This window comes from Pteronotus mesoamericanus, unplaced genomic scaffold (assembly GCF_021234165.1).
Source record: "Pteronotus mesoamericanus isolate MK-2021 breed Mesoamerican mustached bat unplaced genomic scaffold, CSHL_Meso_final contig_116, whole genome shotgun sequence".
Taxonomy (NCBI): domain Eukaryota; kingdom Metazoa; phylum Chordata; class Mammalia; order Chiroptera; family Mormoopidae; genus Pteronotus; species Pteronotus mesoamericanus.
The window spans coordinates 19,889,322-19,907,164 of record NW_026555027.1 but is presented as its reverse complement, the minus strand read 5'-3'; the positions used below and the strand labels follow the sequence as shown (position 1 = coordinate 19,907,164).

General features: G+C 43.6%; 1 protein-coding gene across 1 annotated transcript in view; it reads right to left on the bottom strand.

Annotated features, from left to right (window-relative positions):
- The window catches only part of LOC129074013 (threonine--tRNA ligase 1, cytoplasmic-like), a 38,279-nt gene extending 31,113 nt beyond the window's left edge, over positions 1–7,166 (bottom strand). The window contains 2 exon segments of the mRNA XM_054577712.1: positions 417–542; positions 7,082–7,166. Coding sequence (XP_054433687.1) covers positions 417–542; positions 7,082–7,166 — 211 coding nt within the window.
- Between the last annotated feature and the right edge of the window lie 10,677 nt (positions 7,167–17,843).

Sequence of the window (17,843 nt, the reverse complement as noted above, 5' to 3'; positions counted from 1 at the left end):
ACGAAAGCCAGTCTTACGTGTAAGGAAGGAGGTGCATATTTGGGCAGGCTTTCTCCCTAGTATGGACATCATTTAGGTACTGACTTTTCAATTTTTTTGTTAGAGGGAAAACCCAATTTTGCTCAACATTTTAAACTAAAAATTAAAATGACCATGTCTCCAGGAGAAAGGGTACCATGATTCAAATTTATATTAAGGCTGACTTAATATAAATTTGTCTGACATGACTGACATTATTTTCTGGAGGCTGATTAGGATAGGAAGTAAAGAACATTAAGACACTAAGTATAAAAATAGCTCAGAAGTTTGTCAGGAAGCATAAATCCACAAAGGACCATGGAGAAAGCAGGTATTTAGAAAAAAGGTGTGAGCTAGCTTGATGCTTACCCAGTAGGTTTACAGAGATGGTAACTTACGTTTTAATGGGGAATGCTTGGTCAGGCCTGACTTGATGTCCAAAGAATACATCAGGTAAATGTTGGCAACAGAAATTTCAGTGGGCTTTTGTTTATTGCCTATATTTAGCTCCTGTCTGTGAACTCCTAGGGGGTCAAGAATATTACTGTCTTATTCACCACTAAGTCCCCAACAGCTGATAATTGCCTGGTACATGGTAATGACTCAATAAATATTTGTTATAGAAAGAAAGAAAGAAAGAAAGAAAGAAAGAAAGAAAGAAAGAAAGAAAGAAAGAAAGAAAGAAAGAAAGAGAGAGAGAGAGGGAGGGAGGGAGGGAGGGAGGGAGCAAAGGAGGGAGGGAGGGAATGAGGGGAGAGAGAAAGAGAAAGGAAGAAGGAAAGAAAAAGAAAAAAAGGAAGGAAGGAAGAAAGGAAGGAGGGGAGGAAGGAAGGAGGGGAGGAAGGATGGAAGGAAAGGAAGGAAGGAAGAAAGAAAGGAAGAAGGAAGGAAGGGGAAGGGAAAGGAAGGGAAGGAAGAGAGAAGGCAGGGAACAGAGGCTCATTGAGACTACCTAGTGGCAGAAAATTGGGGGCATGTGAGTGCCAGTAGTCCCATGAGCATGCAGCTGTCCTCGAGAAGTGTGACTGTGGTGTGTACAAATGGAATCCCAACAGCTTCAAAGGAGTGTGGTTATAAGATAGTTGACACAACATCCCCTTGGCAAAATGTGCCCCTCCACATTCTTTTTCTCCGAAGCTCTTTCTGGCTTCTTACTTGCAGCCTAGTATTTAGTTCCTCCCTCTTAGACCACCCAGATGTGTCTGCACCACCCTTCATGATGCCCTTTGACTTATATGTGGCAGTTGGTCCTCGAGGTCCTATCTTTATTCCTGGAACCTACCACAGGCCCTTTAGACACCCAGTCTGCACAACAGTTATGACTATCCAGGTGTTTCAAATTAAGCAGCTTACTTTTGTTCTCAGGTATGTCCCCAGCGTGACTACTGCCCAACTTTGTGAAGTCCCATCTTCACAATGTTGTCTAAATCCAAAGGTGAGAATAAGTCTTCAGAGGAGGGAACTCACAGCTCCACCTGTGAGAAGCTGGTGGCAGCAGAGAGTGATGAGAGAAGAGAGTAGAGAGAAAGGGGTTCCATAGGACTGAGGGACACAGAGCTGGGAGCATGCGAGAGAAAGAGCTCTGTGACCTTAAAATCTCACCCTGGGTTTGTTCTGGCCCAAATGCTGACTGTACCAGCCTTTAAAATATTTAGAGAAATGCACAAATTCTCTAAGCAAAGCACATTGCAAACCAGTTTTAGTAGTTTCTCAATGAAGGGATTCCCCGTAATTCTCTGTGAATCTCCAATTTTGCAAGCCCATAGGGAAAATAGTTTGTTTTATACATGCCTGTTACTGCCTGTCTCACCATCAACTAATTAAAAGGGAAGCTTCTCCTTCAAGTCATCGTTGAGCATGCTTAACCATGCTCACTGGCCTCTTCCATAAAGCACGGTCAAACCAGTGTCTGTCTCCCAAGTTGTTATCATGATTAAATCAATTGTGTCTATAGTGTGTGTCAGATGGTCTGGAACATGGTAAGCATTCAATAAATGTTGGCAATGATATTGGCTGTGATGATAAGAGAGGAGTGATGCTGAGTATGATGATGCTGACAATATCACTGGTTGTGACTGGCTGGACGAGACATGCCCTTCTCCAGAAGCTACCAATCCAGAAACTGCCTGTTGTCTTGTTAGAGCTCTTTCAATCAGAGCTCTTTCTCAGAGAACCAACCAGTGGTGCTGATAATGGTCACAAGCTGGGGTGGTGGCAATGTGGAAATGTGAGGGTTGAAATTGCAAGGGGGACTTAATTGAAAGAATAGTGAGTGAAAAAGCTTTTGTAAGAGAAAGGTACTAAGAAGCAGATACTCTGAGAGAGAGTGAGAGAAAGAGAACTCACAGTGCTCAGCACCCTGCCTACCTTTTAATTCTGCTGCTCTCACTACAGGCTCCTTAAATGTCTCCAGTCTGGATTTTAAAAAATACTTTTTACAGTGTAATTAATCATAGTACAAAAATGAGTCAGATGTGATCTGTCTACAAGACTTCCTTTCAACTGTGGTTTGCAAATTTTAGAGCAGACCAATGACTATAAACTCTGATTAACAGATTCAGCTGTTTATAAATATTGGGATTTCTATGGATAGACCCTCCTATGTAACTCTATCCTCATGTTCACTATAAAGAGATTTCTAAATGTTAATGATCTGAGCCAATCACTGAAGTGGCAGAGCAAAGTGTCAGGGAGTTCAAACTCAAGGGCCTACAGTGGACATCGACGCATAGACTGCATGTAACACAATAGAGTGGTAGGGACTCTGCCAACTGAAGAGACATGCCACACTCTGCCTTCCTTGGCTCTTCCCCAGGAAGAGAATTTATCTTCAGATCAGTCTTCTGTTGACTAATATGAATATGTTTCCAATAAAAAAAATGGAGAGCCCCCAATTTTAAATTTTGAATCTTCTGATTTTTAAATGTCAGAGATTAATTTTTAAAACAGATGTGGCCCAAAGAAAATGTGTCTGCAGACAAAACTTTATTTGTGGCTGTCAGTTTGCACCTGCTGCTATCTATGGGAAATACAGGCTGGTAAGGAACCGGATGCCTTACAGCTTGTTACATTTCCTAAGGCCTCAGCCAACTGTGTGGTTATGCTGTGAAAGGCAAGAGAGGGAAGACGTTATCTTGAGACTTTTTACTAGAAGAAAATGAAAATGCCCTTCAACATTTGTCGCAGAGATTCATGTGAGAATTGACATAAGGATCATCAAGTTGTGGATCCTAGTGATTAATGATGGAAAGACAGGTAATGCACTTACTTAATATTGGAATGAGATTATACTAAATCTCCTAGCACACTTGTATGTCATTTTGCAATTGTGTTTTCCATCATGTACCTCCCACCAACAATGTCTAAGAAATCAGTTTGTGGGTAATTTTCAAGTCTTTCTATTCTAACAGATTTATATTAAACCCTTAGCTTTTAGAGTTTCATGTAAAGATACTTTTGTGACAATGGGTAGAAGGTAGATTAAGTGAGATGCAGACTTGCACACATAGTTTAATCACCCCAGAATAATGTGCTGCAGGTTTTTAAAAACTTCCAGACAGACCTAATTAATTGAAAAAAGATATACATTTAGGTTGAAGTGCAAAATGTGCCCAAAATGATACAAGGCATAGCTTCCCAATTATAATTCAGGAATAGTCTGCTCTGTGTCTGCTGCAATTGCCCTCTAACTTTCAAAAGAATACGTGAAGACTGTCTGTGAAATGTACATCTTTTATATTCTGTTCCTTGCTCTAAATTCTTTAAATTTAAAGCAAAGTGTTTATAATGGAGAGATTAACTTCTTTACACATTCTCCCTCTTGAATCTCCTGTGTCTAATCCTGCAGACAAAGGATGTAAGGGATTCAGTTACTGCTATTTAAGAACCCTAGATTTACTATGAAAAAGTACTCAGCATTTCTGATGTTAGCTCTGGCAGGTAAAGAAGTTAGAAGTCATCTCTTCTGTCCTTGGGATGAGAGAAAACTGATCAAACAGATCAGAAACTATTTTTAGACTCATCAGAGAACTGAGGTTGTAGGGCAAACCACCACTGAATTATTGAGAGACAGATGCTGGTGGGCAAAACAATGGCTGCCCAATGAAGTCGACATCCTAATCCCTGGGATCTGCCATGGGAAATTAAGGTCACAGATGGAATTATTGTTGCTAATCAACTGACGTTGAAACAGGGAGATTATCTGTTACACCCAATGTAATCACAGGGGGCTTTACAAATGGAAGAGGGAAGAGAAGGGAATCATAGACGTGGCATTGTAAAAATTACTGAGCCCTATGTTAATAGTTGAAAGATGCAGAAATCGCTCTACCATCAAGGAATCAGGTAGGCCCTAGAAAGTAGAAAAACACAAAGGAAAAGACTTTCCCAGAGAGCATCCAGAAAAAAATGTAGCCCTGTTGGACTCAGTGATTTCAACCCAGTGAGACCCATTCAAATATCTGTCCTGCATAATTGCAAGAAAATACATTTGTGTTGTTGTAAGACCTCATGTCTGTGGCAAGTTGCTACAGTAGCAATAGAAAAATCCTACACAGTTGAATCCAGAGTCACAGCTGTGCATCTGAACTGGAGCAGAAGTCACTAGAGTCATAAGCTGCTGGGAACACCAAAATAGTAATTTTAACAAATTCCTGAAGGCTGATTGTGGGCTGCTTGAGAATGAGAAAGTCCTGGGGCCAGTAGTCTTAGGCCCCAATACTGCCATGGTTTTTACCTCTGGTGTTGGGAAACGCCCCGCATGGTTTCAGGGACTGTAGCCTCACCAACAGGCAAGAGGGCCCCAAGTCTGGAAATAATCAAGGAGGCCTGGGGAAAATAGGCCAGTGAGGAGACAAAACCTGTCCCTCACATCACCGTGCTTGGCCCTGCGATGGTCGCTTGTTGATGACAGGTAAGTTCTCTTACAAGGAGAGAGGACCTAAGACAGACCTGGCTGGTATTGTTACGGAAAGCCAGACTCAAGACACGATTCAGGGAATGGAGTAAGCCTTTATTCACACGCGCGGGCTCAGAGGAGGCAGTCTCCAAATTCTGAGCCCCGAATCGGGGTTAGATAGGGGTTTATAAGCCCTAGCATTCCGGGCAGGAAACGGATGGGCTTCCCAGGTGGGGGAAGGGATTAGCATTCAGGTGGGAGATTGATGAGATTGATGTGCTACCCAGGCGGGGGAAGGGATGTGAAAACGGGCTACAGGAACAGATAAGCAATGATTAACAGTTAACCTGGGAGGGGTCTCTGGCTAGGCTGCTCCTCCCAAGTCATCTTGCCCTTATCAGTATGGGTAGCAGACATGGGCATGGAGGACATGGCGGAAGGGCAAAAAGGCCCGCACCCCTCAGCTCGGTCTGGACATGGCCTGGGGTCCTCATTCTATGGAACAAAGTCTCCTTGTCTCTTGGTGGCTCTGCCCTGCCCGCCTGACTCAGGCTTAAAACAATACTAAAGGCAGGTTCAGCCCTAAACTGGACAGTTCCTGAGGATAATCAGGCCTAGAAGTAAGTTCCTCTAAGCATGCTTTGTTCTTCCCTCAAAAGCTATGATAACCAGCTCAGATTGGGAAGGAAACTCACATTATTCATAGACCCTGACCTGAGGCAGATCTCTAGCGTGCCTCCAATTGTTATCCACGATCTCTCTGTTTTCTGTAAACATAGCCTTTTGACATTGATTGATGAGCTTTGCTGTAAACCCCTGTGCGAATGGTTCTCAATAAAAGCCTTTGGAAACGGGTTTGGAACCTTTTCTCCCCTAAAGGCAAGAGCCGTGACCCCTTTCCTGGCAAACAAAGAAGTGTTTATGACCACTTGTGTTTACTCCCCCATCCGTGACAACCCTGGGATGGGCTCTGCGGGCTTCAGGGCCCTGCTTGCTCCTCAGCTCAGGACAGTAACACTCAGATCCAGGAGTGTCCACGCCGCGCGCTCCTCCATGACATGTCGCCCCCCAGGATACTCTAGGATCCCCACCAGGTTCTCAAGATGAAGATCAGAGAAAGATCCCTATGGTTCTGACAGGGGGAGAGGAAGAATAAGTAATACAAAACACACCCAGAGCATTCTCCATAACAAAGGCCTACCGCTTAGGTTGACCCCTATGCGAGGTATACATTGTACTGTGCTTTTTTTGTTTTGTTTTGTTTTGTTTTGTTTTGTTTTGTTTTGTTTCTTAAGTGTACCTTAATGTGAACAGCTGGGGAAAGTACTGGTTTAGGCTAGTGGTTTGTAAACGGTGGTCCTGGGACCAACAGCATCAGCGTCATCTGAGAACCTGGTAGAAATGCAACTCTTTGGAAAGCACCCCAAGACTACTGGATTGGAAACTCAGGGTGGGGTGGGCCTAGACATCTGCGTTTAACAAGCAGAGGGTCTGGAATGAGTCACTCCAAGATGTGCCTCAGTGGTATGCAGATTACTTTTCGCTAGAGGCAACCAACTTTAGTCATAGGCTCAAGAGAAACTTCTGCTTCCCCACCCCAGCTACCCAGAAGAATATAAATTAGGAAGCCTACTCATAATAAGCTGTTATTAGAGATAACCTCTTTTGACCTATCTATATAGCAGGGCAAACTTCTATTTACTAAATCTCTGCTCTTCGTACCAGCCTTCAATGACCCTTTGAAACCCACCCCCCTGCCCACCCCCCTACCCCCGCCACCTTACTTCATCCTAGTGCAGAGTGTCTTATATACCGGATCCGCCTTTCAATCTCTGATTCTCTCCTGCATGTGGGGTGTCTGACTCTCTTAGGTGTGCCAGGTTTCCATACATATGTATGCATTGGATTTGATTTGTTCTCCTGCCAATATGCCTCATGTCTGTTTGATTATTAGGCAATCCAGAAAAATCCTGAGGGTAAAGTTTGTTCCTTTCCCATACAAATCTTCCAGGAGATTCTGATGCAATTAAAATTTGAGGACTAGGAGTTTCCAGATCAAAGAGGGCTCTGATCTCCTGTGATCAGAGAGCACAGAGACATTTCCTGTGCTCCCTTGGGGGGCATGAAGAAGGCGGCTGAGAACCAGCAGAGCTGGGACAGTCCTACCAGGGTCAAGCATAAATGCTCCAGGGGCAGAAGCTGAAAGCAACTTCTGAATCAGGGGCAGTGGGGCAGGGGTGGGGGCGGGCATGGCTGAAACTCCAGGGCTCAGTGACAACAGATGGAGCCAAAAAGAAGCCAAGGCAGCACTGTGGTGAGCAGACCAGCCAGTTCTGCAAAGACCTAGCATCAAGGGAAGGAGCAGTGAGCATCTTCTGAGGGGGCAGGGAAAGGCGGCAAACAGGACTGAGATGGTGAAGAACACACTCTGAGTTTGTGTTTGAAATGAGACTGTTTTCAATGCTTCACTTGGAAGATGAAGTTATCTCCAAACTCTGTCCCTACCCAAACACAGATCAGGTGACTTAGATCTTGTAAAGGAGTTATGGATAAATTAAAAAAAATACAAAACCCGACAATTTTGCATACCTGTGGAGAGGGCACAACTACATAAAGCTACTCGGCCCATTTTGTTATTTGATTATTAGAAAATATTTAGAATTAAAGGTGATCATTTCAGATTTCCTTTGTTAAATAACCTATGTGAATTTGCTTGGAATACTCAAGTTTTAAAATGGTTAGAGATGTTGCAGTGGCAAGTTGAAACCACTTGAGGGCAGCAAAAGCATATTTCTCATCTGTAAAAGCATATCTCATTACAGATGATTTCATTATAACTTTCAAATATAACAGTGTCAAAATGCCTTGTTTGGTACTTCTTCCTTGGTCTAGAATTATTATCCCCCATGTACATAGTTCAGATTCTCAGAGAGTTTCTCTCAGTGGAACAACCAAAAGTATTTTAAACATACGTTCTTTTTGGTTGTTTCTTTTATGAGCTCTATTTTTGCTGTGGCTTATATCTGATATAATTATGAGACATTGCACAGTTAATTCATAAGTTCAATTTCTTCAACTCAAGTAATCTTTTAGGTTTATGTAAACATATCTCAATGTCCATTCATGTTTGTGGGGCATGAATTCTTTGCAGAATTCTTTCAGGCACAGTCATAAAATACCTTTATTCTTTCCCATCACTGCTTCTTTATCACCACCACCTTGGATAAAATTTTGGACAAGTCCCATGATCTCTCAGATGTTAAAAAATGTTTTCAAGTTATTTTTATTCCACCCTCCCCCAATTATCTCATTTTAGGAATTCAAATGTCCATCCTGTATCATACTTAAAATTCCAAGCTTTGTGTAAAGTTAAACTTTTCCCCTGCTTTTTTCTGTTTCCCACTCAACTCCTGCAGTGGGAAAAAGTGGTGAAATGGTCACAAATATTTAGGTCGATTTCCCTGCACATCTTCCCACTCACTAGGCTACCTCTGACCCCTGGATGGTTGAAAAGGAGAAGAAAGAAAGGTAAAGAGCAGATATCTTCATTCACGGACATCTCTGTAATCTGGCATTGATTTTCTCTGGTTGTGGCAGAAGCTTCCATTGGCCTATGTCTCTTGAGGGAAATTTTGGAGACCCTTGTCAGCTGTGAGACTTCACTCTGGGTCTCCCAGGGCCAGCCTCTTGGGTAGCAGCCCTGTCTGCAGGAGGCCCCTGACGCTCAGGAACACACCTTTGGAGGGACCTCAGGCTCGGATTAATGCTCCGTCCTCACCATCTTGACATTTTTAATATTCAAACAAGAGATCCTTCATTTTCATTTTTCAATGGGGCCCATGCGTTCCCCAGCTGGTCCTGATTGAGCCCCTTTCCCTGACCCTCCACTGCAAGGGCAGGGCATCCCCGGCAGCTGGCATCTTACCATCTGCCCTCAGCCTCTTTCTGGTCAGCTTACATCCCTGGTAGAAATACCATGAGACAGGATCCCATGTATAGAGACCACAGGCCAATCAATGTCCTTGCGTAGGTTCTTTGGCCCTAGAAAAGCAAACACTTCTAGGAAGTCTGGCTACTGTAAACCTCTGTACTGAGCCACAAGCCAATGCAACTAGCCTCTCCTGAGAGCTTTCTCCCAGGCAAGAGTCAGACAGTTCTATTGTGTTCCTGAGCAGCAGGGGCCTCCTCTAGGCTCTCCCTGCAGTCCCTGAGGCCTTTCGTCCTCCAGATAATTGGCAGCAAATCAGTTATCTGTCTGACTTTCTGACTTCTTCAACCTCAATTCTTTTATACTCTCAAGGTGGGTGAGGTGCTGAAGGTCAAAACTTCTGTTTTTGGCCACACCCTATGCAGGGTCTGTGTAGGGGACTCGACCTCACTTTGGAAATTGCAAGTTCTTGCTGCCTGCTGTTTTGCTTCCAGTCTTGAGGAAACTGCAGAAACAGAGAAAGTGTCTCAATAAAGCACCCAGCCACATAATTTACAATGGCAAACTTTTACTTAAAGTTAGAGATTTTGAAAATCCAGTATTTGTTTGAGAAACATTTCAAATAGTCCCAACTCTGTGAAGATGTTAATACCTTTATCAGTAGGAGAGATAAATTGCATTCAACAAATATTTTGAGCATATCCTTCATGGAGGTACCAGTAGTAAGTTCTGCTGATATACAAATGAAGGAGGCAGGTCCACGGTGTGGGGGAGCTCAGAGTTAGAAACTGGGGAGCACAGACAACCTTCTAAAGGAAGATGGATGATAATACTGTTTTGTCATAGTTTTGCGTGAGTTTCCTGAGCTTGCTTGTGGAAGTAGGGGCTGTGGACCTTCTTTCCTGAAGCTTCCAGGTTGGTGGTTCCTTTTATGAACCCTTTAATAGATCTCTTCCTCATCTCTGGATCTCTGGCTCCACCGTATGTACAGGTGGAAATTTCGACTGATATGTTTTCCAACATGAGGTTCTAGTCTGTACATAAACTATTTTATGACTATTGAAAACGATATTCCATAGCAAGACTTGCAAGGGTATCTTCATTTTCTTTTCTTCTTCTTCTTCTTCTTTTTTAATCTTTTTACTATGATGAATAAATATTAGAGCCAACAGCCAGGGTTTTTCTTTTTAGCTTCTTCAGTGTAAGAAGAGTAGTCAACAAAGATATATTGATGGGCATCACACATTCTGATTGGTCCATTAAAGGACAGAGAGGGAAGCCAGTATAGCATCTCAGTGAAATTGGATGTCTTGACTTGGAAATACATTGTCTTTTTGCCTCATTGGGGAGTTCCTAGTATAACTAATGAAATTGTATTAATATTTGGGGGGCATAAATGATGGGGACATTTAGATCCTCCATCAAGTAAAAAAAACTTCCTGATTAATGGACTGGAAAAAGATATGCTTTCGGTTGAAAGAAAACACAGGGAGAAATTTCAGGATGGAATTTCCTGGGCATAGCAATTAAAGTGATTCATTACTTAAAGACATAAAACCAATGGGTACTGCTTACAGGGTTTGATGGCTGGATCACTTTCCCCATAGGCTGACTCAATGGGTGATATTTTTTGGGGGGACGGAGCCCCATTTTGTGTGAACATCATCTGCACAGGGGAGACAAGCCAGGCCTCCTGATTGGACCTGGCGTGTTTCTTCCCTGAGGGCAGTGAAGTAAGTCATCGCTCATCTCCTGCCCCACCGTGGAGAGACCCATCCAATTTCTACCCCCAATGGGAGTGTCAGTGGTCGAGGGTGAAACTGCCTTCCCGCACACTGCCCTTTCTGGCTGAACTCTAGACAGTAGCAGGTGATTAAATTACACTCTTTTGGCTGGCTATAACCTTAAGGCATTTTTCTATCCAAATTAGAAAAGCAAGGACATGATTGAGAAGTGAAAGTGTTCTTACCAGTCTGCTCTTGAAAAGACCCTCAAATATATACACACATCTTACATTTAATCACAGAGCCCACTTAGGTGCTAAAAAGTCTAGTTTATGAATGGGGGATTGAGCTGTTAGCCATAGACTAGCAAAGGCCAGAGTTTTGTTTGTCAGGTTATTTAATTTAAAAAAATATGATATTACTCATAAGACTTATGAGCCAGCATCACTGTATGGTGTGTAACGCTTACCATTGTTTTCTTTCTCCTACGCTTCTGGTCACAGCCCCAGTTCCCACCCTTGAAGTAAATGGCTTTCATCCCCTGAGGGTGGGGGAGGTGGGAGGGACTGGCAAACGCAGCTGAGAAAGAGGAAATCAATTCAGTGCCTGAGAGATCTGTTAAAACTCCTATGAACCAGGCATTTTGAAAGCCAAGCCTTATAAGAGCCAAACTTTTTGAATCACAAAGGATTTTTGAGCTACAAAAGGTTAGGTCTCTGGAGACTAAGGAACAGGGAGTCTTGAGGATAAAGTTGGGGGAAATATGCATGCTGCGATAAGAGTATTTTCCCACACACAAGGAGATGAAGTTTTATAAGTCAGTGGGGAGAGTATTATCTGAGGGGAAGGGACAACCAAGGGTGACCGAGATGGCACATTGTGCCTTAGCTTCAGCCCAGCCAAACTCTGGATGGGGTACAGGCAGAGCGCCGTTAGCTTTGGTAGGACTCTCGGAACGGAGGAGCAGGCTTTCTCTGAAGTCTGAGGGCATGCAAGCCGAGAAGGTACATCCTTTCAGTGCACACATTCCTGTCCAAAGTCCTCGTCATCGAGCCATAGAGCCACAGCTTTAGAGGGGTTTCATCAGAGACGGCCACCGACATCCTATCCCCCAAACTCTCATGATTTTGGAGAAGCAAGGATGAGTTTTCAAGTTTTCTGTGCCCTTTGGAAAGGCACAAGGCAGCAGTTTGCAGATGGGGTAATCAGGATGAAAAGTGACCTTAGACAAGGCAGAAGGACTGTAGAGGGGGACATAGGTATTCTGGCACCAGGTACAAGTGGGCAAGAGGCAGAGGACTGTATGGCAGTAGACCCCAGCATAGGACTGAAAGCAAGGGAAAGAAGTAGAAACATCTGCCCTTCAACTCACGCCAACGTATATTGAATCCTCTCCAAAAAGTAAGTTATGTCATCCCCTAGAGGAAAAAAAAATAGGGAATGAAAACAATCTGGAATTGACTATTTACCCAAAAGAAACAGAAAAATCTCATAAACCTTCTATGTAAATACACAGTGACCCCCAGTGGAGGGAGGTGAGATGTCCTTCAATTATCCACAAAATGTTGCCAAGTCATGGGGATGTTTTGAAGAAATGGATTCTGAACAAAGGCAAGAGTTTCCAAATTCTAGGAAAGTGTTAAAAATGGACTAACATAATAACCTTTGAAGAGAGCATAGCTGGGGAAATGTTCTAAGGTAAGTTTGGGGATGGTCTCTGGAACTTCCTGCTGCCATCCCAAAAGGTCTGATGCCCCGATCCTGGAATCCGAGCAGCTATTGCTACCGAAGAGGAGTAGATGGATTTGAAAACAAATTGTCAATGAGTTCACGCTGTGGTTAAAAAATTCCTATGGCACAAAGAAAGAATATAGAAAATCAAGGCTTGCTAAGGCAAGAACCAGAGTTTTGAGACAGAAAGAATATTTAAGGAGTAAATTTCTAAAATGCAAAGACCATCAAGCTTTGAGATTAACAGCCCTAAGAGGAAAAATGCACGATGTCTTAAGGGTAATTTTCTTCATCAAAAGAGAGAGAAGTTGAATCTGTGGGTAGGAGACGGAGCCTTGCAGGATGTCAGACCTTAGATAGAGGCTTGTGCGTGTCTGAGAACAGAACATTTAGCCTCCCCTCCAGCCCCCACCTTCACTGATCCTAGAGCTCTGTGCAATGAAGGAAGGCTAGAATCAGTACCACTGGAATGATGCAAACTACATACTCTGTGTGGCCAGACTCACAAAAACAACCACAGCTAATACAGACAGTCAGGTGGCAAAGTAAATAAAAGCTTTATAACATTTGTGAGGAAAGTTTAATTATAAAGTTTTCAAGTAGAGGAAAAAAAAATACAGAGAACAAAAAGACACCAGTTTATTTTCTTCTAAAATTTACCAAAAATTAAAAATTTGCCTTATTTTTGTTAGATTAAAAAAAGTTAAATGTAAGTAATTCAGCTCTACCACTACTTTATACCATTCTATTTTTCTTTATATAAAAGACAGTGTTAGCTTTAGCACTGATATGAATGCTAAGGCAACATGGCAAACAAAAAAGACTAGGACTCAGGAGCCAGCCTGTGGCGCCTATGTCTAGCCCTGGGCTGGGAACTGTATCTAGTTGTGGACCAGCCCTGGGCCTAGAGATGAGAAAGGAGCTGTGGCTGGATCTGGGCCCGGCCCCGGGCTGGGCCTGCGTCTGAGACTGGCAGGCTATGTTCCTGCCTAAGAGAAGTCAGGGCTGCTGCTGAGCTGCAGACGCTTTGCTCCGGATCGGTCCAGTGGGTAGTTGCCAGGATGCATACTTGCTCTGACAAGGTCAGTGACTGAAAATTGTCACCAGCAAAGCCATGAACTGCTTTCAAACTTCCCTTTAAATCCAGAAATCCTTATATCTGAATTAAAAATAAGCGTTTATCAAGAAGAGCAAATGTGAAGACATAGCTCTGGCTATGGCAGAGCGTTTCAATAATTAGTTTGCCATTAGAAGATATTTACGATTTTTAGTTCTTTTAAATCTTAAATCTTAGTTATTCATGTTTTCTATGTTAGAAGAATAATTTATAGTTTAATTAAACATGTTACCTTTGTTGCCATAAAGTCCAAATCTGTAGAGAATTTTTGTAAGAGTTTATTTGAGCCAAGCTAGTGACATATGCCAGGGAGCAAGATCTCAAATGCTCTGAAGAATAGCAGTGTTATCACTTATATGCGTGGGCAATTATGGAGGGAACACAAAGAAAACTGGAGAATGCAAGACAAGAATTGGACTAAAGGATAGTTAACAAGGTTATGTGCTCTTCTGAGTCTTAAAATGCCTTTCTCTAAGTATTATTTCTGATATTTCAAAGGTGTGTTAATTAGATGCATAAGAACAATGAACAGGACTGGCTCAAACAGGACCTTCCGAAGCTCTGTGCCCCCAGTGTGACTACCCACCATAGCCAATCCAGTTAAGAATTTCTGACCAGATCATCCTCTAAGCTTACTTTCCACAATCCCCCTTTTCTTAATCCACACCTTTGTTATTGATACTGTGTTTGGAACTGAGTGATGACTACTGAAACTTTTATTTCTAAAATGTCATGGATCTGTGGTTTTATAAAAATGGATCGTAGTTCATGGTTCTCCATGTGAAAGATGGTGTAGCGTGCCTTGAGAGCAACTGTTGCAATTCTAGCTCTGCCTTTAACTTGACTTTCATTGCTGGAGAAACCCTGGTTCTCCTTGTTGCAGTAGGAATTACAGATCAGCAAGCCTACCAGCGGGCAAGCAAAGTTGGTTAGTGCTAAGTTATAATGGCAAAGCAAAAGCAAGGATGGCCAGAGCAAAGGGTGACAAAAGCAGGCTGTCCAGAGGCCGGGTGACAAAAAAAAGCAGTGTCCAGAGGCTGACTGGCAAGTGGCCTCCTGTGCAGCAAAAGGACCAAGAGAGCCAAGAGAGCAAGTCCTTTGTTCTGAGGACTTACATAGGTGGCAAGAGGGGGGTGAAGAAATTACATGTTGGCTGACAGGTAAAGGTGGTACCAGCTTTCCTGGGGAAACATGACTGCCCAAATGTAGGCATGTTTGGGGGTCTGTTAGCTTGAATCCTTATCTTGCTCTAGAGACTATTTGTTCATTTTGTGTGTGTGTGGCAGGCAGTCAACCAAAGATGTTTATGGGTTTCCTTGGGTCACTGTAGTCCCCCTTCCCTTCTAGGCCTTGGGATGAATACAGAGCCTCAATACTTTCTTTTTCCCAGCTAGTGCAGACGATACACACAGACTTTTAATGGCTTCCCAAGTGCTGCAAACATAGTTTGCCTGTGTTGTTTGGAAGGCCTGGCAGTCTTATCATACCAGGCTCAGGACTACTGGGTCAACGTGTAAGACATGTCTTCCTTAGCATTTAGCCTCCTGTATTAAGTTCGTTGTTAGGTTGCAATGGTAAGGGCCCTGCCTTTATTTCCCTTCTGGCTGCTCCTTCCTAGCTGCTGCCTACATACTAAAAGGTGTTGCCTGGCAACAAGGACACAAGCTGCTGGCCAGCAATGGCAGCGCAGTCTCAGAATTCTTCCTATGTTATCTTCTGCAACAATTCCCTCCTGAGAGATATGGTTCTCAAAAATTCTTTTATGGGTCGCTGAGAGGTGATGGTCTGTCTTCTGTAGCTGCTCCAGGCTTGGATGGGACAGTAAATCTCGCCTACTGAGAACCACAAAACTCTTGCCTATTCTATCTAGGAGTAGGTGAAGAATCCCTAAGACTGTCAGGAGCAGTGCATGTCAGTCAGAGGAGGCGGAGGGAAGTGCCCTATCGGCCCATGATAGATGCCTGCAGCCTCCAGTTCCAGAGGCCAGCAGTTGTTCCTGACGATCATCTGTAGACTTACATCCTCTATTCTAGAAGAGATAAATTAATTTAGTAAGTTGATTGTCATGGGTCTAAATCGTAATATTACTAGTATAATTAATAACTGTGGAGTGTGGTGGGTCCAGGACTTGATTTCCATCAGCAGGAAGAATGCATCGTCAACAGGACATCATAGGGACCAGTCCATTGTTTAGCCAGCTGCTGTTCAAGGCCTTGAGTCTTCCAGGTCTTTAGTAAGACTTGGTCCCCTGGATGGAACGGGGGCAGGGGCTTGTCAGGTGGACAGGCAAACCTGCAATGAGAAGACTTATGCAAAATGGTTAATTCACACAACAACCCACCAACCAGTCTCTGAGTCTACGAGACTGTGTTTTGGGAAGGTTTTTTTGCAAGGCTTTTGCTAGAATGACATTTAACAGTGGTAATTTGATAGATCCTTCTTGCCCATAAGTTGAGTATCTTTGATGATGTTACAAATCCAGTTTCAACTTCCAAATGAAAACAAACTTTGAAGACAATTAGCTGTGCTAGTCTAATCTTTGCCACTGAGCCTTGTGATTTTTCTCCCTAAGATCATCCTCATTGCCATTAAAAGGACTGCATTAAGTCCAGTTTTAATTTTGCCTGTTTGCTTGCAGAAACACAAGAGCAGCAACTGACCTTTAAGTCCGCTTTCCTGGCACTGACACACGGAACCTTTAGATTGACTCTTCAGCCTACCCTTCAGGGCACAGAAGCTGGGCCATACACATCTGCCATCCGGCCTCGCTTGTAGCACCTGCTTCTCTGAAGTCCTCCTAGCCACCTTTCAGGAAAACAACCCTTGTTCCTTCCCTAGAAAGACTGCCATGAACTGCACAACCAACCAAGGTACCAGACTGTTCCTCCATGGGTTTACACTAACTTTAAATATCAATCCCAGTTCCTCTAGGCTTTTTGGTGACAACTAGAGCCCTGGCATGCTCCCTTCAGGCATGACATTCCAGTCAAAGTCTTGGTTGACAAAACCACCATTAGCAACTGTTCTTACTGGCTTTATGCATAGAAACTTTATATCTTCACTCACTCCTTCAGAATGTCAAATTCTGGAGGAGTCAGGTAGGGAGAAAAATCTAAAGCATGAAGGAAAATCCTTGTCCTTAACTTAGAAGGAGGTCATTTAGAATGCCGTCAGTAGACCTTGAAGTAGATGTTTCCTTTGACCCTGAACACAGAGATGGAGCATGAGATAATACACACACGCGCGCGTGCACACACACACACACACACACACAAAGGCTTGCATATAGGGAAGCTCTGACCACTTGCCCATCTTCTGACAAAATAGATGTATTTGTAATATAGTGTTATAATTGATACTCCCATTTTTGGGCCATATTTCCTTATTTCCTAACTTATACTGAGGTCAGGCTGTATTACACAAGAAAATTAGTCTCTTTTTCTTGAGAGTTTCAGGGCCAAAGTTATCCCAGTTTCTAAGAATGCATCCCAACAGGGATCCTGAGGGGCATAGAGGGAGTTTATTTCCCATCTGGTCCGTGTGCACTTTCTATGGAAAGAAAGCGAAAAGTAGAACAGCTGGGTAGCTTCATTCCTCATATGCAAAAATGGTCATTTTGCATATCAGCAAGGCTAACCAGGAAGGTATAATTTTAACCCAGGATGGAACTGTCAGGCAGCTCCCCCGCCCCCTTGCAGTGACTGTGCTTGAGAGCTCAGAGACCGAAGCCTGGGGGAACAATGTGAAGACCGTGTGGGAAGGAATGGGGAGAAAGGACTCCAGGAGGTGTCCCCTGTCTTCTCTCCAGGAGCTGCCTAGCGGGCTGTAGCGTGTCCCCCCGCTTCCCACCGAACTCCTGGGCTCCTAAGAGGCATCCCTCTTGATTGCCCAAGGAGCCTTTGAGTGGGTTATAAGGCATCTCCCGTCTTCCACTCCAAGGCTATCAGATGTCTCTGGTGACACTGAGCGTGGATGTACTGGCCAGCAAAAGACTAAGAGATAAACCCTCCACGGACTACTCGTATCCCCTTTGCTTCGACTAAACTGTACCCTTTCTGCAGATCTCAAGGCTTTTTGAAGTTTGGCTCCTCAGCCACGGCCATGAGGAGTTGAAGAGAGGGGATAGCACTAGCCATTTTGTTGACCGGAGAGATCTGGTACTTTTTACTGACACATGTAAAGAATTTCGTATCAGCAAATCGTCCTTCCGAAGAAAACAAGTCCGGAGCTCGGCTAGACAGGCCTCTCAGTGGTTCCTAGCACCATCAGCTGTGTTGTGGCAATTTTTGGTTCTTAACCCAGAACCATGTGGCACCTTCTCATGGCCCACTCTCAAGAGTCCGTTCTCCCCATTCCTTCCCGCACAGTCTTCGCGTTGTTCCCCCAGGCTGCGGTCTCTGAGCTCTCAAGCACAGTCACTGCAAGGGG